Below are 24,751 nucleotides of genomic sequence, written 5' to 3'. Positions count from 1 at the left end.
ATGGATGGAGCGATGGAGAGATGGGGGTAGAGGGGGAAGCACAGATGTGGAGAGAGATGAGGGCCACGTGGACCTAGAAGGTGGATTCGACATGATCCCAACCTCCGAGGACCTTCCAGTCAAGGAAGAGGCCGCGCTAAGGAAGCACGGAGTCGCGAGAAGTTGAAGTGTCTCACCTGTGCTTACTGACGCCCTCAGAGTCTGCAATTTTCCGGCCATGCCACAGCATGTGTGATGAAGCTGTGACCCAGGGCAGGCACCCTCGATCCCTCCAGTAACAGATCATTTTGTCCGTTCATGCGACAGGCTTCGCTGAGTGCTTACTATGTACGAGGCACTCTTCTAGGTGCTGGGGACAGAGTCGTGACCAAGAGAGCTCCACGAGGAGTGTCTGTGGGGGTGGAGAGCACACAGGGGAGACGGGCTTGTGCAGTGAGCCAGCTGAGGACGGGCACTCTGGGGCAGAGGCTGCTGTCGGGTGTCACTTGCATGGGGGCCCAAAGGAAGGGCAGGGGTGAGTCACAGCTCCTCCGACATCCGGAAGGAGCAGGGCCTTTCCTAGGCCCCCACAGTGACTACGTGGCCGGGTCAGGTTGCTAGACAGGTGTTTAGGGACAGGTTCTGGGGTTCCTGGGCTGATGCTATCAAACAGTGGAGACCACCAGGTACAGCGTCAGCAGAGGAGGCTGGAGCCGGATCTGGCCGCTTGGCTGCCACACGACCTCTCTGAGCCTGCCCGCGTCGGTTCCCGTCCGCCAGCTCCTCCGTCCTTACAGCAATCCTGCACGTGCTGGGCTCTCGGATATTTCACTTTACAAGCAGTACATGTTCATTATTTTGTTATTTTGTGGAAGCAGCAAATGCCGTCCAAAGAAGGCTGCGGTTACATGTTCCCGCGAAGGGCCTCAGCAGGGACAAGAAAGGCAGTTCGGGTAAACTGAGGATCTTCGCAAGCATGGAATTCCTGAGTTCACCAGGTGAGGCCCGAGGAAGGCGGGAGAGGAAAGGAGCAGCCCGGTGGCCGCGCTGTCTCTTTCCCAAGGCAAAGGGGGCTGTCTGTTAGGATCAGGCTCAGTTGCAAGTGACAGAAAGCCCCAAACAAGAGTCCCTCCAACAGAAAGACGTTTCTTCTGTGACAGCTGCTGCGCGAGGCAGCCGGGTGTCGGGAACCCTGCCGCTTCCCTCTTGCCCCACCAGCCTCAGCACTTAGCTTTCAGCTCATGGCACAACACAGCTGCCAAACACCAGACACCACGTCTGTATTACAGCCCACAGTGCAGAGAAAGGGGTGAAGAGGGAATGCCTTCTCCCCAGCGGAGGGGTTTCTGGAAGAATGCCATTTCAGCCTGGCATTTCTAAGACCCAGAGAAAGCCCACCAGGCCCCTGGAAGGCCCACAGACTCCGCAGTGCTGCTGCCCGGGGCCGCACGCGGGGCAGAGGAGAGATGCTGGCAGCTCTGCTTGGAGAGTGACTGCGGCCACCCAGGGGACAGCCCAGCCGGGCCCTCCAGCTGCCCCCTCATTTCCATGTCCTGGTGGAACGGTCTCCTCCCTCTCCCAGCCAGAGACCTGGGGAACTGAGGCCACAGGGGATCTGGGAGAAGGAAGGGCTCTACGGTCAGGATTGGGCAGGCAGGGTAGGAGTTTCCAGCTAAGCCCTCCTGTCTGCACCGCCCACCACCACCACGGCTGGACTCCACTTCTTCAAGGGCAGGGCTGGGAATCCCAGGCTGAATTGAAATCAGATTGCTCCAAAAGCTCCTGGTAGTGACAGGCACATGGCAAGAGTCCAAGAAAGTGAGTGAGTGAATGAATGAATCAGTCAGTCGTGGGGAGCCCCAATGTTATCCAGTCTAACCTCAGCCACGTTGTCACCCAGCTTCCGCTTACACACTTCCAGTGACAGGGAGCTCACTACTTTCAGGGGCAAAATGGCTTTAGTGACTATCTTCCTGAGTCAGGTTGTTCATCTCCTGGACTCCTGTCAGCCCCAGTCCATGCTGCATTTGCAGGTGGGAGCCAGAACACATTTAGCATCTTTTTATGGGCTGGTCCTCAGCTCTTCAAGAGCAAGAGAAAGCAGAGAACCCCAGAGCCTGCGGCTGCAAGTCTCTTCTCATCTTTCACGTTTCAGATGAGGTTCTGGCCAGAGTGGGGCGCGACTTGCCCAACGCCACGCAGCTGGCAAAGGGCTGAGCCAAGACCAGACCCCAGACCCAACTTTCATCTGTTTCCCTCTAAATCCCACAGCCCCTCCAGCCTTCCCCACACGGGGCACCCCCTCCCCACAGCCAGCCCCCCAATCCTGAGGATCCACTTCCCGTGTGGAGACCCTCAGCCTGCAGAAACCCATCTCTCGTCACTGCCGGGGCAGCTCAGGTCCGGGGCCTGGGGACCACGTTTCGAGGGCTGCCGTAGGACCAGGACCGACGGAGTGGGCTGTGTGCCTCCTCCTCCCGCCAGACAGAGGCCCCCTCCGAGCTCCAGGCCTGCGGGTGTGCGCGCATGTGTGAGCGTGTGTGCACGCACGAGCGTGTGTGATCGCGCCTGAGCCTCCCGGAGTGAGAGGAACACACAGCAAGCTGTCGGAGCACCCTGCCAAGGCAGAAAGGTTCACTGTCACGCGCAATGCCAACACACAGACCTCCGGCGGATTCATCTGGGTTTGTTTTGTGGTTATCTTTTTTTACAACTTTAAATACGGAATATAAATAAATTTTACATTTAAAAAATAAAAGGAAAGCCCCCAAAAATATAATCACCGACTTTACAAACTGAAGGAAGCAGAGTTTGGAGGAAGGGAGGGGGAAGGTGCAGCAGGAGGCGGGAAGGGAAGAGAGAGCTCAGACCCCACAGCTGGGGGCACTGGGGACCCTTTCCCTTCTCTCCCTCACTCCCAGCCAGGAGCTGCTTTCCTGGGAGGAGCCTCCAGAGGTGGGTGGGTCTAGGACAAGAAAGTGTGCAAGCGGGGCGGGGGCGGGGCGAGCGGGGCTGCCCCTCCCTTGGAGACATTCTCCTGGGTTTCCCACACCTGCCTGGGAGGGGGGCTGCTGGAGCAGTGACTCTGGGAAATGGAGGCCCCATGGACAACAGCATTGCCTGCCCACCCACCACAGACTCACTGCTCTCTGACCACTCCAATCCACAGGCTGGGGCAGGGGCACAGACTGTTCACAGGGAGCCTGTGTATGAATTAGGAAAAGGATCCCTTTCCTCAGACATTTCACCTACATCTGCCAGAAACTGTCATAATAAATACACAAACGGGCCGCATCTATGGTGTGAACAGTGCTCCCTGCATACAGTGCCTTTGTGCAGTGCACACCCTGTATAACCTTACATGGCAGTCTTGGCTGAGTTGGAATATGATGGGCAGGTCCCCTGCTGCACTGGCCCCTGGTCTTCTGCCCTAGGGAGAAGTGACTGGGGTCATTTGGGGCCCCAGTAAGAGGTCCAAGAGCCCCTTGGTAGAGCAGACTGAAGGGCCAGGACAAGAAGACACAAGGTAGAGGTAGAGAGATAAAAGGAAACAGAGGAGGAAGTGAATCAGGGTACAGCAGAGGGAGCAGGGAGGTGGCAGGAGGCAGAGGATGCCCAGGTCACCATCTATGCCCACCCCAAGAGCAAACTTCATCTCTAACCCATCTGAGAGGGCACTCGGCCACCTGGCACTCTGGCCACACCAGCCCAGAGGAGTCCGTGTCTTCAAAGATTTCATACACATAAAATGGAAAGAAGCCGCTGTGAGCAGAGGTGACCAGGGAGAGGAAGTGACGAGGGTCTGGGCACTGTGGGAGGGGTTTTCTCCAGTCTGTGCTCCAGTCTGTGGTCTTAGCCACGGCGTCCGAGGTACCCCGGCCTGCCTGGAGGTGCTGCCCCTCAGAGCTGGCCAGGGCTCCAGGGACCAGGCAGGCCATGCCAAGAAGTCCTCAGGGCCACGTGCGGGGCTCCTCGGGCCAGTCCAGAGCGCTCAGGTGTGGCCCAGGCCAGGCCAAGGGAAGGGACCCCTTTCCCCAAACAGCGACCCCATCAGTCTCTCTTGCACTCGTATCCCAGACTCTTGGCGTCAACGGAGGAAGACAGCAATGGAGTTCAGTCCTTCTTTTCCTTCTTGAGCTGCTGGGCAAGATGCCGGGGGCCGCTGGGGGGAGACCCGCAGGTGGAGGGGTGACACGCGGCGGGGTAGGGGAAGCACCATTGGCCGTCCGAATCAGCATCGAGACAGACGGACGAGGGGACAATATTATCACTCCAAGGACCCCATGGGGGCAATACAGCAAATACCATATTAAATAACCCTGCAGGCCAAGCAGAGGGACACGGGGTCAGAGACACCCTAGGGGGTCCATCCCACGCACACATGCCCCCCACGCTGAGGGCAGGGAGCTGGGGTCAACCAGCCAGCCCTGATGTCCAGCAGTGCTCAGGGCTGGGCAGTTGAGGCGGGTGGGGAAGAAGTGAGATTTCGACCTCTCATTCTCTTAGGGCATGCGGGGGCACAGCGTGGGGCTGGGGCTCCTGCATCCCACCTATCCGGTGCAAGAACTCAGCTGATAAGCGGGCAGAGGATGGATTTTGTGTGGGAACATGCCTCTGCCCCAGTCCCTCCCACAGGCCAGGGAGAAGGAAACACAGGGTTCTTGGCCTCAGTTTCCCCACCGGGCCCTCACCTGCCCACACTCTTCTGCCGATGCCCCTAGGCTCCGAGGGTCTCCTTCAGTGCCGTCTTGTCATGCGTGTGCTTGAATTTCCGGTGCTTCCCCTTGGGGGGCCGGCGGACTCGCACTGTTCGAATGGTTACCCGCGTTTGGGGCGTCTTGGCTGCTCAAGAAAAAGAAAGGTCTTGTCAGCACGTGGATGACCACTGGGGGGGTCTGTCTCTCTCGACCAAGGCCTGCCACAGACCTCTCCGGATCTTCTGGGGCCACACCTCCTGCGCTTCAATCCCAACTCCACTGCTCACCAGCTGTATGTGCCCTGGGGACAATGACTGAAACTCTCCATGCCTCAGTTTCTCCATCTGTGAAATGGGAGTAATGAGACTGCCCACCTCACAGGCCTGGTGGGAGGAATAAATGACAATATGCTGGCAAAGTTCTTCACACAGTACCTGACACAGAGGGCGGGTAGATTAAATACAGCTTCAAATTCTTTGTCATCGCCCGTGGACAGGTAGAGTTCACTTCCCTGGCCCCTGAATCTGGCCTGGACTCGGGTCTGGTTAACCAACAGGAGGAGGCAGAAGTGATGCTGTGCCAGTTCCAGGCATAGTCTCAACAAGGCCCGAGAGCTCTCACCTTCGTGCTTTGGGGAGCCCTGGCTGCCACACAGGAAGTCTGGCCTCCCTACTAGAGAAGCCACATGGAGAGCCCAGGGGGGACTGGCGCTTCCTGGGCTACAGGGACCTGTCCCAGTCGAGCCTCCAAATGACTGCAGCCCCAGCCACCGTCTGGCTGCAACTGCAGAGACCAACAGACCGCCCAGCTGAGCCCAGTCAACCCAAAGACCCGGGAGAGATAACACGATTGCTGCTTTAAGCCACTGAGCTCAGAGTAAGAAGTAATCAGCAAACGGCAGCTGCTATGATTTCCTTGGCTTGGCCTCCTACTGATGTTTCCTCCCGACCTCTCGGCCATTCCAGTCGTGTGGTGGGGAGGCCACTGGGCTTCAGCCCAGAACCACACTCCTTGCCACGGAGCTAAGCCCTTTGGTCACTTGTGCCTGTCACCCACCTGTCCCTCACCACTTGGAGAAGTGGTATGGGGGGTGGCGGGACACAGCTCAGACCACCTGGCCTTAAATCTGGGCTCTCTAAACTTTGTGTACTTTGGGGTAAGTCACTTAAATGCCCCGTGCCTCAATTTCTGTACCTTTAAAACAGATGACAGCAGCCCTGGACTCCTAGGGACAGGGGATAATACAAGGAAATAGCCGGAAACCCTTAGCTGGCACTTACCAAGCACCTGTGCTGTTCTAAGCTCGTTTGCCCTCACAGCAGGCACTATTATCCACATTTAACAGATGAGGAAACTGAGGCAGAGAGACTGGGATTTGAACTCAGGGACCTGCCTCTAGAGTCCACACTGCCAACCACTCGGTGTAAATGACAGGTGCCTGTGAGCCTCGGTCAAGGTGAGCTCTTACGCTTCTCTCCCTCCTGGGCTCCCGGGTGGACACTGTGGCAGTGACAGCCGGATGTGCTGAGTTCAAGGCCAGCCTTTTCCTGGGAGCCTTGTGAGCTCCCCCCAGCCTGCCAGGCTCTTGAGGGCTAACACCTGCCCTCCCACCGCAGAGACACAAGCTCCCATGAGGCAGTTATCCCATCTCTGCTAACGGCAGATTTTCCAGCAGTTCAGGGACTTGGGTGGCCTCAGATCCCCCAAAGACAAGACACCAGAGGGCCACTACAGCGCCCAGGGAGTTTCCACCCCCAGAGCCCAAGCCATCGACAGGACACTGGGCTGGGCAAAGTCCAAGCAAGTGCAAAGCCACGACCCAGCTCACGAGTGTCAGAGCAGAGATTTGGCCCAGGAGGTCTGACACCAGCCACCACATCACAGGTGCCACACCACCGAGCCTCAGCCCGGCCCGTGGACAGCTGCCAGCAGTACCGAAACACACGGCTGAAACACTGCAACTGACACGGCAGAACCTCATGTCGTCCACACATCGTTGGTTTAACGCGCCTTCCCAGAAACTGGCTTGGAAAATCACATGGAACAAATACATGAACTAGCCCCATTTTAAACATAAGAATATCATTTTTCCTTAACAGAGAAATCATTCTCCCTGTTAACTCTGTAACTAATTTACAACATGTCAGTTTGAAGCTGTCAAATGATCAGCCTTCCCAGGGCATCCAGCAACTCCACTTAGCTCTGAGAACAAGACAACAAAGAGGCCAAGAAGCAAGAAATGAGGACGAAAAGATTGTCCCATCCCTAACAATAGAGTTACTGAAAATCAGAACTGTCACTTACGACATTTACTTTTGACGCTCACCTAATCGTATTCACTTGATGATTTGATCCTTACTGCAAACACTCAAGGGAGAAAAGGCTGTGAGACACAGCCAAGAGAGCCCACAACTAGATGTTACAAGACCTGGGCTCTGGGATAGGCTTTGCTGCTGTGCAACTTTGGTTAACTCCTCAACCTCTCTGTGCTCCAGTAGCCCACTTAATAACACTGAAAGACCAACTTGCAAGGTCATCTTTCTGGTCCATTCTAATGCTATTTAAAAATCTTTTTAAAAAATGACAAGGCAGGTGAGAGAGCTGTTGGGGTGAGGGAAGAGCCAAGAACAAAACCTCAGGACACTTGGATTCCAGCCACGCCCCTGCCTGAGACTGACTGTGTGACTTGGGGCAAGACCTCTGCGCCTCTGGGCCTCAGGCACCTACTCTGTAAAACGAGGGAGAGGCGGGTGGACCAGACCATTCTTTGGGTCTCTTTCAACTCAAGTCTAACTATGCCCGAGACTGTGAATTTATGAAATCTAAGGACAGCAGTGGAACCCTGATGCCACTCACTATCTGGCTGATGCTTGAACCCCACCTGTCACATCCCAACTACACAGTTGCCCAGCCTTTACTTGCATACCTCCAGTGACAGGGAGTTCACTACCTCACAAGGCAGCCAACTGCATCTTGGACCCCTGACTCATCACCAGCTTTTCTGTGTATGGAGCTAAAATCTCTCAGTGGCTTTTCCCCACTGGTCCTAGTTTATTCCTCAAAGACATAAGAAATTAGTTTGATTTCTCATCCCCAGGACAAATTATCAGATATCTGAAGACAATGTACATGGCGTCTTCTCTTGTTCAGACCTGATTCCTCCCACCATTCCATGTACTCGTTCAACAAAGCAGGGGGTGTGGTATCAAGACTGGAGTTGGGCTGCTTGGGGTGGGGTGGCCAGGGCAGACTTCTAGGAGGAGGTGATTTCTGAGGGGAGACTCAAATGAAGAGGAGCTAGGCTTGTGAAGAGCTGAGAGAAACACCTTTCAAACAAAGAGTAGCATGTGCAAAGGCCCTGAGGCAGAAACTTATCTGGCCACTGAAAGAGGCCAGTCCAGCTGGGGTGGCATGCGTGAAGGGGAGTAGCTGGCTGCAAGACCAGAGGGCCAGCCAAGGGCTACCTCCTCACGTAGGGCTTCCCAGGCCAGGGAGGAATCTGGATTGTTCTCAGTGAGATGGAAATTTAACCAGGGGTGTGCCTGATCCAATCTACATTTTTTTTTTTTTTTTTGAGACAGGATCTCACTCTGCCAACCCAGGCTACAGTGCAGTGGCAAGATCATAGCTCACTGCAGCCTCAAACTCCTGGGCTCAAGGGATCCTCCCGCCTCAGCCTCCTGAGTAGCTGGGACTACAGGCGCATGCCACCACGCCTGGCTAATTTTTCTATTCTTTGTAAAGATGAGGTTTCCCTCTTACTCAGGCTGGTCTAGAACACCTGGCCTCAAATAATCCTGCTTCGGCCTCCCAGAGTGCTGGGATTACAGGTGTGAGCCACCACTCTGGCCACAATCTCCATTTTTAAGACCCGCCCCTGACCCCGGCTGCTACAGGGGAGGGGCTGTGGGCTGTGTGATTGGGGGGGCAGGTCTGAGGAAGATGGTTACCTCGCTGCTCCTGCCCCGGGCTTCGGGTCACAGGCCGTGCAGCCATCACTGTCTCGCACTTGCATGCCAGGTGGTCCTCCAGTGTCACCGTGGCCTTCTTAAAGATTGGCTTCTTCCGCACAATCTCGATCTTTCTCACCTGGAGGACAGAACCGCCGAAACACCTCTGTAGAGGCCATACAGGCAGGAGGCGGGGAGCACAAACTGCCTGCTCTTCCCATCCCATGTCCCTGCCTGGCTCTTTCCTAGAAAGCCCAGAGAGCAGCCTGCGGGGCAAACGCTTTGGCCCAAACAATAGCAGGACCTTGCCCTCTGCCCTTCTCGTAGCTTTTCCATCAAAACAAGCCCTCCTGACCTGCAGCCCCCCTCGGTGCCCCCAGAGAGGGAGAAAGGCAGAAAGGCATTTCCGGGTTGAGCTGGAGCCCGTGGTATCTTCATTCCCGGAGCGCCAGCCAAGGTCAGGGGCTGCGGCAGAGGTGGGCGAGGGCTATCTGGAAGGAAGTGGGGGGAGGCTTTATCTAGGAGGGAGGTGGGAAGGGGGAGCTCAGCTGTCAGGTGTCCATCCATAGCTCTGGAAGTGACGGGGACAGGAGATGCTATGACAGTGGGCGGTGGGGGGCAGAGCCCAGGCCAGGGATGGGAGGTGGGCAGGAGGAGAGGCCACGGGGTGACAGCAGGCGAGGGGCACACAGCCGCGCAGGCAGAGCGCTCGGCAAGGGGGGTGCTCGGCCCACTGCCCGGCACACGGGCCCTCGGCCACGCTGGCCCAGGGGTGCAGAAACCTTTCCACATGGATCAGAAGACAGCAGAGGCTTCTCTGGCCCTGCCCTGCCCGGAGTGTGACTGGGAGCTCCGTGGGACCGTCTCTACCCTACAGTTCTCCTTGACCTGAGTGCCCGTCCCCAGTCCCTCCAGAAAGGAGGCACAGTCGGCATTCAGCTGTTGGCGCGGGGGCTGCCTGTCTCCTGGCGGCCTCTCCGCACGCTCCTTGTTAAAGACACGCTTGTCAAGGGGGATGAACAGGTGTCGGAGATGCAGTGGTGCCTACCTGAGCCTTTCTCGAGAGATCTCTGACTAGGGGAGGGCTCTGGGGAGCCTGAGCAGCTGCCCAGGACATTCTGAGTGTCAAATAAATGTCTGTAGACGTGTCTCTTCAAGAGACATTTGGGGATTTTTATCCCCATAAAGGAGGAGGCCATGTCTATTAATGTTCCACACCTAGCCCTGTCTGTGGCTTTGGTTGCAGCGGCCTGGGCCACCTCAGAGGACTCGTGGTCAGCCTCAGCATGCCTGATCGTAGAGAGCTTCCCAAGAGTGACCCTCTCTGGACAGAGCCCCGGCACATGCCAGGAATGCCAAGGAAGCGGGGTCAGGTCCAAGTCCCAGAGGGGTGGCCCTCCCTGGCCCACCATCAGGACCAGCCCCGGGTGGGCCGCGGGCCTCGCACCTGGACAGGCCGCAGCTGCACCTGGGTGGCGCGGCACTGCACGTTGCGGTTGTTGCAGCAGCCGGAGCAGCGCTGCACCTCCACGCAGGGCGGCCACACCAGGAAGTTGGCGTTGGTGCGGTCTACGAGGCGCCGGGAGATCTCGAACACCTCAGTGCGGGTCTTGCACTCGGCGATCATGGCCGGCTCGGCGACGGTCAGGGAACCTGGAGCGGGAGGGAACCCCGGTCAGGAGGGTGGCCTGCCCAGGGCCCCCCACCCGGCAGGGAGCTCAGCGGGTGCTCTTCCTCCCTTCCTTTAGCCCCAGGCTTCAGGCTTCAAGTCCTGGCTGCTATCAGCCATGGCACTCGGGCAGCTGGCTGAGCTGCTCCAAGCCTCGGTTTCCCCATCTGCAAAATGGGGATCATAAGACTTACACTCAGGAACCATTGTCAGGATCAAGTGAGGTAATTCAGAATGCAGCATGTTGTAAAAGTTCAACAAATGTCCACTTCCTCCTGCTGGCACACAGCCACTCTGTCATTCTCTACGGTTCCACACGGTTACGGCTTTGCCTGACATGCGGCCCTTACGTATGTGCTGTATTTTCTTGTAACCTCTCTTGCATGGCTGTCTTACATCTTAATCTATTCTTGCAGTGTTGCTGCTTTGAAAGCCTCAGTTTCCTCATCTATGAAATGGAATAATAACAGTGCCGGTGCCTCACCTGTGGCTCTGAGGGGTCACATGAGTAAAGCCGGGCCTACGAGTGCTGGGGCTGTTGTCGTCATTCAAGCCCAGAGAAACTGAGGCTCCGAGAGCTAAATTAGCCCACCCAAATGCACACATGGAGGAGTGGAACCCAGGTCACCTGACTCTTCCATAGGTTCCCCCAGCCACTGTCTACAGTTTTTTGGGGACTGCACGTGGACAAGAGAAGGAAGGGCTGGGGTGGGCACTGGCCTCGCATGGGAAGTCTCCTCTGGGCCCTAATGGTCCAGAGTCTCCTTCTGGTGTGTGCGAGGGAGCAGGAGGCAGTCCCGGACTCCGCCACGTCTACTCTCCCACCCCTCGGCCACAGCGGAGACACGCAGGCCACCAGGGACAGCACTGGGCTCAAGTGGCAGGGGCTGCTTGGAATCCCGGCCATGTCACTTCCTAGCTGTGTGACCTCCCCTACTTCTTCACCCTCTCTGGGCCCCAGTTTCCAATTCTGTGAAATGGGGTTAATAGTATCTGCCTCCAGGGTTGAAGTAAGGAACGGTTTCAAAGCACTATATTTAGAAAACAGTGTAGGGCGAGGGGGCGTGATGACTCAAGTCCTCAACAGCGGGTATTTCAGGATGGTTATACTCTCTTAGTTCGACTCAGTCCTAAGTGTGGGGGGAAAGGGAGTTTTAAGACGACCCTCGGAGCCCTCGGGCTGGCTGCCTGCCCCTGTTCCCCTCCCTGGCTCCCACCCTTTGAGGGGCCACCAGTGCAACACCCCGTCTTACCCAGGCTCCTTCTCCCACGGGCCAAGCTCTCTGGCTCGCCTCCGGGATGGGACCGGGTCATGTTCAGGTCCAACTCGGCCCCATCTTCATCTGTGGGAGAAGACACAGTCAGACGCCCCATGGACACTGCCGGCCGGCCCCACCGGCGGGGGCTCCGTGAAGGCAGGAGGCTCGCCTCCCCCCCGCTCCAGAGAACAGTGCCCCCTGCCAGCCCTGGGACCCCAAGATTCTGGATCCCTGCTCTGAGGAGGGGCCCTCCAGGCATACCCCAGGGCAGACACAGGGCTGCGGGTGGGAGACCCTGGCTGCACCCCCCCGGCTCTTTAGCCACATTTTTGGCCAGAACCCATGTCAGTGAAGTTAAAAATAACCCTTCCCCTTTGCTACTGTAAGTGAACCCTCCTCGGCCTCCAGGGTGGGGCAAGGACCCAGAGCACTAGAGGCCAGTTTCCAGCGCCCCTCCGCCCACCGTTCCCATAGGAAGTGCTGAATGGAGAAATTCCCAGAATCCCCAGGGGGACCGCATGCCCTGGACAGCCCGCTGGAGCCCCACAATGGCCTGCTGGGCGGAGCAGAGCGGGGCAGGGACGAGGGGGATGGGGTGGGGCGCCCTCCGCACGTGCCCCCCGGGGCCTGGGCTCCCTCCCGCCCGTCTCTAGTCATTTCGATCTCCCTCTCCTCTAAGCCATTACCCCACGTCCGCCCCAAGGTGTCCATTTACCCCCCAGGCCACACATCACAGCTCCCTTCTCCAGCCTGGACAGCCCTCGTCTCAGCGCCACCAGCACTCCTGGGAGACATCGCCCTCTCTAGAGCTGGTGGCAGAGGCTGGTTGCTGGTAAGCAAGGACTGGAGGGTGGACTTTGAGTCAGATGTCGAATCATGGACAGACCTTCTGTCTCTCTCATGGGTGAGGCGCCAGCAAGTGCACTAAGGGGTGTTGGGGACAAGCTCCCGCCACCTCCTGCCAGCACCTCATGGCTCATGCTCTTGCCCTAAGCCCCTGGCCTGTCAGAGACAAAGGCTCCTGCTGGCCACGGCCCATCCGTCCAGGGTCCTGCGGGGAGCCTGGTGACTGGTCCATTTCCGTCCAGCCTGACAGCCCCCACGTCAGTGTGTCTGTCTGTCCCTCTCGCTCCCTTCCTTTCTCCCTGCCATCTCTGGAATGTCCCTGGTGGGGCGGAGATGGGGAAAAGATGTGCTTTGTGGAAAGGTTAAGTCGATTAGGAAAAAATAGCCACATGGTTGCCTCGGAACAGGCCTGCTATTGAAAGCCTCATCTCCAAGATCCCGACCCCCACCAGGGGTGTGGAGGGGCCGGCTGAGGGTGGGGGAGAAGCGCCCTGGAAAGAAATGGCACAAAGGCTAAATTTGGAAGTTGCCCCATTGTGTGGCCAGGGCCAGCAGTCGGGCATGGGGTGGGGGTTGTGGGAGACGTCGTCGGGTGGGGGCCCTGGTGAACAATAGGTGGGCCCAGCTGGGCCCCCTCCTGCCTGCCTCGCCACCCCCCAGCACAGGCGGGATTGAAAGGGCCCGGGAATGCTTTTGAGAGGGCGCCAGGGGCCCAACGGGGAGAGGAAACAAAGGCAGGAAATGCTGTTCCCCCGTAGATAGCGTCTGGGCAAGGATTACAAAGTGACAAAGAGACAGAACCCCAGAGGGAAGGGGACCTGGGGGTGCAGGGGGGCTACTGACCAGGGCTCCAGGGAACAGGCCAGAGGTTAGAATAGAATGGAATTTGCTCTGAAGACAGCATTTATAAATACATTCCCAGTCCAGCCCGCCAGCCCCGCCACGTGTGTGCCACCGAGCACGTGCCCATTTGCTGAGCGTGCTCTTGGGCACGGGCATGGCTGCCCGTTGGTCGGGACCAGGTGTCCCCGGGAGACCTGGCAGACTAGGCCCTTGGCCAGAGGGGCGGGGAGATGGCTCCTTCGGCCCCACCCTCCCTGGCTGGGTCCACACCTGGATACATCCGTACACACACATGGATGCCCTGGGCACCTTCTCCCTGCCCGCCCTCCTCCCAGCACCCCACCCTAGGCGGGAGCCACACATGGCACTTCTCCCGTCACACCCTGCGACCCAGGTACCAACCCGTCTGCCTACGCAGCCCTGCCCTGGGCGGGTGTGGCCGGGCCTCTCTGGGCTGCAAGGCCTCTAGTTCTCTGGGTGTCAGGGAAGAGGGGGTGCCTCATGCCCTGCCCCTCCTGACTCCCCTAGGGCTCAGTGGAGGACCAGAGCACTGGACAAGGATTCAATTTACCTACGGAGTCTCCATGCAGCAGGCGCTGGAGGTCATCGAAGGAGCGGATAGAGTGGTCACTCAGCATCTCATAGAGCTCCTCAGGAATGGGGTCCCCCTGCCAGGCAGACACCGCATGAGAAGCTGGGGGTGGGGCTTCCCAGCCACCGATTGCTCCTGCCAAAAGTTTGCTCGGGGCCCCTCAGTCACAGGCAAATGCCAGCCAGGCTGAGGACAGGCAGGACCCAGGCCTGACAACCAGGGCCACACAGGCCTGGGAGCCTGAACCTGCCGAAGCCTCTGAGCCCCAGAGGAGCCCCCACAGCCCACCCCCAGCAGGAGTCCCAGCCTGCTTCTCGGTGGACTTGCTTGTCTCTGTCTGTCTCCCCATCACGCTACAGATGCCGGGAGGGCTCCAAAGATCTGATTCCTCTCTGCTTCTCTCTCCAGACCTGACAGCTAATGACAGCAGCGTTAGTCAGGTGATCTAATCCCCATTTCACAGATGAGAAAACAGAGGCTCAAACAGGGGACATCCTTTGCCCGGAGTCCTATGGCAATTATCAGCAGAAGCTACATTGAAACTCAAGCTTTGGTGACGCAGAGCCTGTACTCCCAGGCTCCTGGGGACAGGAGGCGCTTAATCAACGCTTGCAGAGGGGTGAGGTCTCAGGAGGCCACATGTTCCTGCAGTATCTGTGTAGTCTCTCACTTGAAAGAGGAGAAAAGGGAACCCTCACATACGGCCGGGAAACCTGAAAGCTTACCCCTGCCCCGTGCCCAACCAAGTCCTATTTTTAGAGCCCCCTGGCCTGTTACCAAACACACTCGAAACTTGACAAGTGCTTTAACAGGCCTCACTCGGAGCCAGGCTTCCTCCAGGGAAACCGCAGGTCCCACAATGACACGAGAGCAGCCCGACAGGAAAGGTCACTGCCACGTCCCCCACAGTCCCGGGAGCCCCGAGGGGCTGATGCCAGAGATCCTGAGAAAGAGGTGAGCACAGCTGGGAGACCAAGTGGCACAGTCCAGACCCCTAGCCACCAGGGGGCAAAGAAAATGTGTAGGATGTCGCTGCGTGTCCAAAGGCTCGGGCCCATCTCACACGCGTGCACACTCACACACGTGCACACTCACACGCGTGCACACTCACACACGTGCACATGCACATGGACGGGTGCAGGCACAGGCACGCAGGGCAGTGGGGTCTCGGGAGAGAGCCCTGGGGAGGGAGTAAGTAGGCTTGGTTTACCCCTGTGGGTTAAACCAGTCTGTGCCTCATTTTCCCTGGATTAAAAAGGGGGGAATCCTCCAGGGACTGAAGTTCTGAGAGGCTTAGCTGAGGCCGGGGAGAGCAGCATCCGGGGGGGGGGGACTCTGCTCTCTCACTGCTGATGCACGGAGAAGAGGTCACCTCAGCCCCGTGGCCAGCACCAAGGGCTCTCCCGAAAAGCTCTGTTCCCTGGACACTTGTCATGGCATTTGGGAACAACTCCTCCAGGGATGCAGCCGTGTCCAGCTCTGGCCACCCACATCGACCTGGAGCTAGAAGACACAGGGTGGGTGTGGGTGTGACCACTTTTAAAGCTACGTAATTCCTTGAAAGCCCTGCCTTGGTTTTTTTGTTTGAACACAGAGCTTATAACCCTGCCTGGTGTCTTCGAGCTGTTGGGAGGCTCGAGGGAGAAGAGGTTGGGAGGCTTGGCTGAAAACTGGAGTCTTTCCTTCAGTGTCTATGGCTGCACAGCTGGGCAGCCAGGGGCTGCGTGTGCGAGATGGGGGGCCCCCAGTCCCCCACTTTCCTTCCCCATCTCCTCCAGGCTCTGCCTCCTCCCACCCTCAAGCAAGTTCATTCCTCCCACCCCAGAAGAGAGACCCCGCCTTCGGTGTTCTCCAAATGTTGACAAAGCACCCAACCCACAGAACCAAGGCTGGCGGCTGGTCTCCAGCAAACACCAGGCAAGGAGCCCCCTTGAGAGTTTCGTCAAACCCAGAACTGGCAGTCCAGAGGGCTGGATCCCATGCCCGGTGCTGCTACCAACGGCACGTGACCTCAGGCTGGTCACTGCCCCTCTGTGGTCCTGCTCTCATCTGTGAATCGAGGGGGCTGAAGAACATCTGATGTGATTCTAACTCCACCAGGGGGTGTCAGAAGGAGCAGAGGAAAGTCAAAGCCGGGGTGCCCAGCCAGGCCTCCCTCGCTCACTCACACGAGGGGAACCAAAGTGTTCGTGGAGTAAAGATTCAATCAGCCCCCCAGGGGCGGGGCGCAAGGCCTAGTACCAAATGGCACTTGGTGCTTGTGCCAAGACCTGTCTGCCCGTTGGAGAGCTGGTTGCAGCTGCCGGCTGTGGCAGAGGAGGCAGGCCCCTGAACAGGCCTACCGGACCCCCAGACCCAGGCCCACGACGCAAAGGAGATGACATCTTATGGAAGCAAACTCAGACCCTCTGAGGCTGAGTGGGGAAGAGCCAAGGATAGAGACTGTGGAAATGGGAGAAGCACATAGTAGGTGCTCAATAAATACTGATAACATGTATGAAGGCGGCTGACCTTTTCCCTGGGGTTCTCTCCAGTGTGATTCTTCCCCCTCCTCCACCAGGAGGGCCACCTGGGATATTCTTCCCCCACTCCCAAGCAAATTACCTCCTGAAGAGCTCATTTTATTCTAAGCAGAGAGGCCATTCCTACACAGGTCTCTGGGAATTTGGCCACTCACTAGAACTCGCTATAAGCCCCTGGACTTGACAATAATACCACAGGTAACATTCCTTAATTGCTGACTATGAGCCAAGCACTGAGCAAAATGCTGGCTGCCCAAACTCCCAACCTAAGAGGCTAGCACTGTTCTTAGCCCCATCTTCCACAGAAGAAAACTGAGCCCTAAAAACATTAAACAAGCAGCTACAGGTCTAGACGACCAGTAAGTGGCAGAGCTGGGTCCTTCCCAGGCTCCAGAACACCCACCACGGAGCTTCTCAGCCTCCTTCCCCTTGGCTCTGGGGCCCCTGGCCCTCAGCATCATTTGACGTCCATGCTAGCTCATCACCCCTGCGGCAGGTCATCTACATCAGTGCTTCTAACTGTCTTGGGCCCCCAGGGAACACTGGCGATGTCTGAAGACATTTTTGGAGGTCACAACTGGGGCGTGCTGCTGGCATCTAGCAGTTGGTGGCTAGCGGTGTCGCTCAGCACCTAACCATGCACAGGACAGCCCCACAGCAAAGCGTCACTGCCCCAGACATCAATGGTGCAGAGGCTGAGAAACCCTGAGAACAGGGCTTCAGATGCAAGGAAACCTGGATGCTTGGAGTGAGTATTTTAACCATTTAAAACCTTGGCTTCTGCATCTTTTAAATGGGGCTAACCATACCTCACCTGGGGTTACTGGGATCGCATAATGGCACGAAGCAGAGCACCCAGCAAACAATGGGTACTTAATGAGCTGTTGCTGTCATCAGCATTAATTCTTTCAGTATGGCTGTCCTCTGGGCAGCAGCAAGTGGCACACAGGCCCTGGGCCAGAGGCACAAGACACTTTTGAGGATGACAAGGAGTGGGTGGAGAGCTGCCCGCTCACGGGAAAGTGTGTGACTTCACATTATCCCCTGTGCAGGGCCACAGGAAATGGTACCCTACCTCCACACTGGCACCGCCTGGGGCTGTGTGGGCTGGCGGGTCCCTTCCGGCACTGGGGGTGGGTGAGAGGTGGGGACATCCAGCCTGCGGTCAGCTCCAGGATGCGATGCCCTGGGGGAGACTTGCAGGGCACCTGCTTGCAGTCAGAGGCTCCTCGTGGTGGGGGAGGGTGAGCCGCCTGGAGCCTGGTTTTCCTGAGCACAAGTTCTGGAGGGCTCCAGGTGGGCCGCTCCCCTCAGAGATGGAAAAGGAGCCCCAGCACCCTGAAGAAGCTGCCCTGGATCGCAGGCCTAGGGTTCCTGGTAGAGCGAGGGCGTGGCGAGGAGGCAGCTGGGGCGAAGCCAGCCGTGGGAGCCAAGGCAAACAGCCTCCTCCCCACCCCACCCCCAGTGCCAGCTGCGGGAGCTAGGAAGGGCACGAGCCAGCGTGAGGCCAGGTGAATTATCTGCTCCCAACCAGGCTGGCAGATCAAAGGGGCTTGAACCCCACCCTCTCCTGGGCCCCAGCACACACACATACACAGATACACACTCCCCGGCCCGCCTGCCATTCCTGCTGGGGAGACACAGCCCTCACGCAGGGCGTTGTCTGTGGCTGGCAAAGGAAGAGGCTGACAAGGCCTCCCCGCGCCGGCCTGCCTGAGCGTAGCAGGCCTGATTTAGATCAGATGCCAAAGCCAATCCCTTTGAAGAAGCCCTCTCTGGGCAAACCACAGAAGCCATTTAGAACCAGCTTTTCCCACCTAGCATTTCCCTATCTAATTGCTCCTGGGACCCTCAGATCAGCCTCCCCCTCCTTCACGTCAGCTCAGCACGCCGGCCGCCCCCCACCCCTTGCTAGAGCAGAGAAAATGTTACAGCGGAAAGAGAGGCTCCAGCCCAGCCATTTACAATCCTGGCGCCACTGCAATCGCTGCCCCCACCACGTCCCCATCCCAGCTGGAGAGGCCGGGAATTCTGCTGTTCTTTGCGAACTCTAAGTCAATCCCACCTTCTCATTTTTTTTTTTAGACGGTGGAAACTGAGGCTCAGCTAAAGATACATAGACCCTTCAAAGTCTAATTTTCCCTCTGTTCCTTCCCCTCTGTCCTGTCTAATCTTCGCAGCCCAAGTCACAAGACAGGGAAGAGAAAGACATGCTTGTCTCAAGATGGGGGGGTCTTGAAAGACTGAGGCCTGCTGGAGGGCAGTGTGGCCTCAAGGGGGGGCTGCCCTCAGGCGAGGAGTCAACAAGGCCACCACTTATAAAGCACCTGGGGCCGTTCCCTCCTGCCCCCGCATTCACTGCCCTCTGCACAAATATTTACCGATTGTCTACTCTGCTCCAGGCACTGTCCTAACAGTGGTGACCAGGACAAGAGCTCTCCAGCGGAGTTGACACTCCAGTGGGCAAAGCAGATAATAAACAACTAAATAAACCGGAAAATGGAAAGAGTTCTAACAAGAGGGGCAGCTCAATGGGGGGAAGGGAAGACAAGGACTTTAAGACTTTACTTACGAGGCCATGGTAAACACCTTGCCACTCCTGCCGAATCAATCTCGCCCCACCTGGTACACGTACACGCACGCACACGCACACGCACACACACACACAAGCACACACAGACTCTCTCTCTCTCTCTTCTGGGTCTTGGACTGGAGCCTCCAAATTCTGCTTGACCGGACCTTGCACACCAACAGGGCTCCTGGATTCCAGCAGTTGGTCTCTAGCCCCCAAAGACCATTAAGAGGAAGCTGGGTGGGGAATGGCCGTGGGGCCCCCTCACCCCTTCCCGGCAGAAGGGTGCTGAGGCCAGGGGTGTCACGTGACAGCGGGAGTCATCCTGGACGCCAGTTCCGCTGGTGGAGATGGCACCTCAGGGGCCTCCCTCAGCCCCCAGCTGCTGAGGTCTCCACCTAAGACACAGGCCAAGCATGCCTGGGGACATGGCTAGCTCCAAGACCACCTCCACCAGCAAGTCCTCCCTGAGTCTCCCCGCACTGGCAATTAGGAGCTCCTTCCTGGACCGACCCTATGTGGACCTGGTTCCCATTTAGGCCGCCTCCCCACGGCCAGCCTGAGGCTCAGCAGGAAAACCTTTCCTAAACTGCAAGGCATCACATACAATCGTGGCTCCCGCGGCTGTGTTCGAGGATGCCGTGACTAAAGCGCGTAGAAAGGCAGTCCTGTACCGCAGCCCCCACCCCAGACGCACAAGCCCCTGAGCTGCGGGAAAGCATGAGGGGCTGGACTGAGCTGGGACGGTAAGGGAGGCGCCGCCTCTCCAGGGCCTGCTGGCACCAGCAAAGAGAATAAAATAGGCGGGGTGGGTGCCCCCTCAGCCGGCACAAGGGCCCTCTAAGATCCCTCCAGTCTCGGAGTAACAGGGTTTATTTGAAGGGAGGACTGCTCTGGACATCCCAGCACCCCTGGGGCCGCATGGCTGGGAAAAAGCAAGCACAGAGGAGGAAGGCTGGAGGGCCGTCGGGCTGACCCGACAAGGCAAAAAACAGTGGAGCTGTGGAGCCGGCCCGATGGGAGGTTCTCCCTCCCTCACAGGATCCCAGGAAGGAAATGGGGTCGCTGCAGAGGTGGTGAGGTGCCAGGGCCCACGGAGGCCCACCTGTTGCACGGGGGCGACCACCAGGCGCTAGGTACCCGAGGGCCATGCGTGCCTGTGTACGTGCGTGGGTGTGCGCGCACGTGAGCTCAGGCCGCGTGTGCAGGGGCCGTGCGTGCGTTCGTGTTCGGTGCGCGAGCGTGTGTCCCGCGTGTGCACGGGCGTGGCGGCGGCGGGCGCGCGACCCGGCCGCGGTAGTGCGTGCCCGTAGCTCTGCGCGCCCGCCCGCCGGAGCGCAGCATCGCCTCCGGCCAGGAGTGTGCATGCGTGGGGTGAGTGAGCGAGTCGGGGGGCCGGGCGGGGTGGGCTGCGGAGAGCAGCCGCGGGGCGCTGCCGTTCCCAGGACGCTCTGGCACCGGGCCCAGCCCCCAGGTCCCACGGCGAGGCGAGGCGGCAGCTGGGGCCGGCCGGCGCCCCCTCCCCAACAGCTGGCTGCAGCCCCGGGGCCTGCGGGAGAGGCGGGGAGGGGGCGTCGGGAGGGGCCTGCAGGCCGCCAGGCCGAGCCCCGCGTCTTCCCTCCCGGGTGCTGGCCGCGGGGGGTGACCGCGGAAGGGCGGGGCCCCAGGGCGGACGGCCTGCGGCCCTCGAGGAGCCCCGAGAACAAAAGGAGACGGCGACGGCGGCTCAGCGGTCAAAACAACCTGCGCTGGCGGTGGCCCAAGGCTCGGCCGCGGCCTCGGAGCCCTCCGCCTTAACCCCTTCGCCGCCACTGCCTCTTTCCTGTGCCTCGCAGGAGGCCGAAGGGGCCGACCCTCCTCGGGAGCCGGCGAAGTGCCCACTAGGTGCCGGCTCCGGCCGCAGTCGAGCGGAGGTGGGACGGGACCGAGGCGCGCCACTCGCCCTGCGGTCCTCTGGTCCCGTCCACCTCGCGCCTCCTCCTGCCCCGCCCCCTTTCCCACCTGGATTCCGGTTGGACTTGCCAACTCACTGCTACGTGAGGCTGGGAGGGGTGGGGGGGACCGATCCGACCTGATCGCTCCCGCAGACGTCTCTGTACACCACCTCCCTTGCAGCTAGGCTTTTGCAGGCGGCGCGTTCCGCACCCTGCATGCGGGGGAGAGAGGTGCTTCCTCTTGCAGGGCGAGGGCACAGGTATGGCGGGGCCTCAGGCACACACCGCCCCGGGGGCTGTATTCCTTAAGAGTCCCCAGTCCTCTGCCTAGCCCGAATGACCGAAACCTACCAGTATGTCTGTCTGTGTCTCTCTCTCTTTTGGCCTCCTCCACCGCCCCCCACCTCGCGCCCCAGACACAAGCTCCTCCGGGACCATGCTCTGGGGCCCAGCTTGCCCTGCGCAGACCCCAGGACGCCCACCTCGACCTGGAGCCGGAGCGAGGGTGGGACCCGATCCCCACCAAAGGTCGGCGTGGATGCCCCGGTGCGGGAGCTCGCACCTCCTGGGCAAGCCGGTGCCTGGACAGAACCTAAGCCGAGGCTAGGGGGCTCAGGAGTACGCGCTGTCTTTTGCACCCTTGGCACCACCCCACCCCCTCTCCCCCGGCAGGGAAGGGGCTTATTCTTGGGCTCCTGAGGGGTGGGGGGCAGGGCCACACACCCCCTCCGCAGACGCTGAAAGGCTAAGGGATTTAGGTTCGCCCACTGGAAAGCAAGCCACCGTTGCCCTCTTCCCCTAGCACCTCCCGGACCTCGCGTCCCAGCCCCAGGTCACCCTGCGCCTGACACCAGGCTCACGGGCTGCAAGGGTCCAAAGTTCACTGTCGGTAGAGGAGGGGGTGGTCAGAAGGTGGGGGTGAAGGTAATGAATGAAGAGCCAGCCCCAGCCACCGTGGCAACTCACCTCGGCGCTGACCAGACGCAGGTAGCAGCAGAGAGACAGGAAGAGCGCCCAGCAGCGATTCATGCCGACTCCGGGCCCGGCCCCACGGGGCCCCGGACGTATAGACCGAGCGCGCCGCCCCCGCGGCCAGGGTGGGAGGCTGGGGAGGGGAGTGGGCTCGGCTCGGGTCCGCAGCGATCAGGCGCTCAGGCCGCTGCAGCCGCGGCTCACCCGCATGGCCCCCGGGCGCCGCCGCCCCCGGCCCCGGCTCCGTCGCTGGGGGGCTGGGGAGGACCTGGGCGCGGGGACCAGGGTCCGAGGCCGCTACCTGGGCGGATCCCGAGCCCGAGTGAGCATCCACGGCCGGGGGGCTGCGTCGCGAACCAGCCGAGGCGTCTAGCCGTGTGGGGGCGCCCAGGGGACTCCAACCTCCAAGAGGAAAAGGAACACGGCAGTCGATGTTTCGTCTTCACTCGCCGGCTAAAGGCGTTTTCCTCTGCCCGCCGGCTTAGCTTTTTTGCAACATTTTCTGGAAAGGCCCCCCAAATCGCAAAGCGCAGGGCTGGGCACCTCAAGGCTCAAGTCTCCCCCAAAAAACTTTTTCCAAAGTTGGCTTTGCAGCAGCGGCCCGAGCACCCGGGCAGGGAGAGGTGCAAACTCCCGCCCGGGCCGGTGGGGGGGCGGGAGCGTGTGCGCCCTGGCGCGGGGCCCGGGCGGCGGGCACGGCTGGTCCGCGCGCGCGGCGTGCCCGCTGCGCTCTGGGCTGGGCCCGGCCGACAGGTGGAGGCGGCGTGAGTCCGTTGGTCCGTCTGCCGGCCGGCTTGCCGCTCTGGGCGTCCTCTGCGGGCTGCGAGCTGCGGCTGCTCCGGCTTTCTCTTTGCAACGAGGCTGGAGGGTGGGCTTTTTTTTTTTTTCCTTTTTGCGCGTGTGTGTATGTGTGTGTGCGCAAAATATCTCTATCTCGGGGATGAAAAATGGGCGCTGGCGGCCGGAGGGGAGCCCTGGGGGAGGTAGCGGGGGAGGCTGCGGGCGCGCAAGGAGGCAGGCCGCTCCCGGCTGCAGGAGGAGAAGTTGCCACCCTTTCAGCTGTTCCGGCCTTTATAAAGGAGAAGGGAGAGTGCGAGAGGTGGGTGGAGACAGCCTTTCCTCTTCTGGCCGGGAGTCAGCGCGGGGGGGGGGGGGGGGCAGGAGTTGGGGAGGGCCTGGGGCGAGGGTGGGGCGCTTAGGGGTCTCAGAGCCAGGCAGCCCCTCTTTCCATGAATCTGGCCCCAGGAAAAGAACTAGAGGCGGCCAGCCGCCCCGCCCCTCATCCCTCAGCACAGTGACCGTGGACAGATTAGGAGCCCATTGGGAGATGTCTCCAGGGCCAAGGCCAGGAGTCCAAGCCCCCTCCAGGACCAGACACTTGCACCCTGGCGCAGGCATGGTGGGAAAGGACTCAGGCTCTGCAGCCTGATTGCTTGGATTCAGATTCTGCCCTGGCACTGAGAAGCTTGGGTCACCTTGGGCAAGTCACTTTCCTTCTGTGCTCCTCCATCTAGCCTCAAAGTGGGCGGAGGGTTACTGTGAGGAGGAAATGCCAGAAAGGGCAAAAAAGCACCATGAGGCAGCACAGGAAACCCAGCAGCCAGTACCATTCGGCTGCAAGCTGGGTCCGCATCTCCTCCTCCTAGCTGGTTGCCTGGCACACAACAGGCACTGCCAGCGTTGGCTGAATTTGAATTTGTTGAACTGCAAAGTCACACAAACCCCCACAACCCTGCTGCATCCTCGCAGGGCTACCAACACAATCCTCCCGTCACCCTGATGTTTACTATCTCCCTCAGCCCCCAGGTTCGAGGCCGGGGCCCACCCACCCACCCATACCAGCATTCACACAGTTAACTCCTTCCACCCCCATTCAGGGAGCTGCTGTGTCCCTGCCTTCAGCAGTCACACCGTCACAGTCACAGAGTCACACATACTCACATTGAGCCCAGCACCCACCTCGGGCTCCTGCATCTCCCGGCCTTCCGGCTTTAGGCTACCTTTACCTAATCTGCTTGTACTGTTTCTGCCGTCGGCCCTTGATACCCAGACATACCGTTTGGGGTGTCAGCCTGCCATCACACGTGTAGGCAGAGAGAGTCACACCATAAACGCCATGTCCTTATACACTGTCTGCTTGGACCTGGACAAGGTGGAGCAGGGGAGGGAGGACAGGCACCCACCTTCTGCTGACTGCCACCCAGCAGCAGGCACAGTGGCCAAGAGGCAGCCGGGGGACACTTCACCTTGGTTCAAATCCTGGAGTGGCCATTTGCTGAGCACGTGTCTCTGGGAAGGTTATTTTACTTCTTAGTGCTTCAATTTTGTCCTCTATATACTGGAGGTAAATAAATCTATAATTGGAGGTAGGGAGGGATTTCAGAGAGGCATGGGAAAGTTTTAGGGGTGATGGAAATGTTTGTCATTGTTGATTGTGGTGGTGGTTTTACAGGTGTACACGTATATCAAAACATGATATACATGTAGTTTATTGTGCCTCAGTACAGTTGTAGAGAATTTCTGCCCGCCTCACAGAGTGGTCTGGGGACCAGAAATCATCCACCTGGGGGCACTTAGCAGGAAGCAAGCGTGTGGTTCCTCCGACACAGCCTCCAAGCATTCACTAGTGGCCGGGCACTGCTCAGGCACTGGGGAGACAGGAGGGGACTAGTCATGGTGCTAACGGGCCCCTGCCCTGCAGGAGGCACCGTGGAGAAGGACAGACAGATGTATAATAGATAAATTAGGAGACAAGAGGACAAGGGAGATGGGGGAAGGATGAGGAGATAATCCCAAAACACTAGATTTGAAGTAAAGGCTCAGAGATAAAACCCTGTTTAACTGGACAGCTGGGTGATCTTGACCTTGAGCTTCTGTGTCCTTATCTATAAATTGAATGATAATGGCTACCATTAT

General features: G+C 59.0%; 1 protein-coding gene across 3 annotated transcripts; it reads right to left on the bottom strand.

The window, feature by feature from the left end:
* Window positions 1-2,652: 2,652 nt before the first annotated feature.
* Window positions 2,653-22,957, bottom strand: PDGFB (platelet derived growth factor subunit B). 3 transcript variants are annotated; one of them, XM_045552837.1, is made up of 7 exons: window positions 21,830-22,957; window positions 13,815-13,911; window positions 11,549-11,638; window positions 10,074-10,279; window positions 8,627-8,765; window positions 4,671-4,821; window positions 2,653-4,298 (listed from the first exon to the last, which is right to left on the bottom strand). In XM_045552837.1, the coding sequence occupies exons 1-6, from the start codon at window positions 21,890-21,892 to the stop codon at window positions 4,697-4,699; spliced, it is 720 nt and encodes a 239-aa protein (XP_045408793.1). In that variant the 5' UTR covers window positions 21,893-22,957; the 3' UTR covers window positions 2,653-4,298; window positions 4,671-4,696. The 3 variants fall into 3 exon arrangements, with proteins under 3 accessions (XP_045408793.1, XP_045408792.1, XP_045408794.1); XM_045552836.1 differs by having other exon boundaries at window positions 2,653-4,141; window positions 21,830-22,900; XM_045552838.1 differs by lacking the exon at window positions 13,815-13,911 and having other exon boundaries at window positions 21,830-21,842.
* Between the last annotated feature and the right edge of the window lie 1,794 nt (window positions 22,958-24,751).

Source organism: Lemur catta, chromosome 6 (assembly GCF_020740605.2).
Source record: "Lemur catta isolate mLemCat1 chromosome 6, mLemCat1.pri, whole genome shotgun sequence".
NCBI lineage: Eukaryota > Metazoa > Chordata > Mammalia > Primates > Lemuridae > Lemur > Lemur catta.
This window is presented reverse-complemented; position numbering and strand designations above follow the sequence as displayed.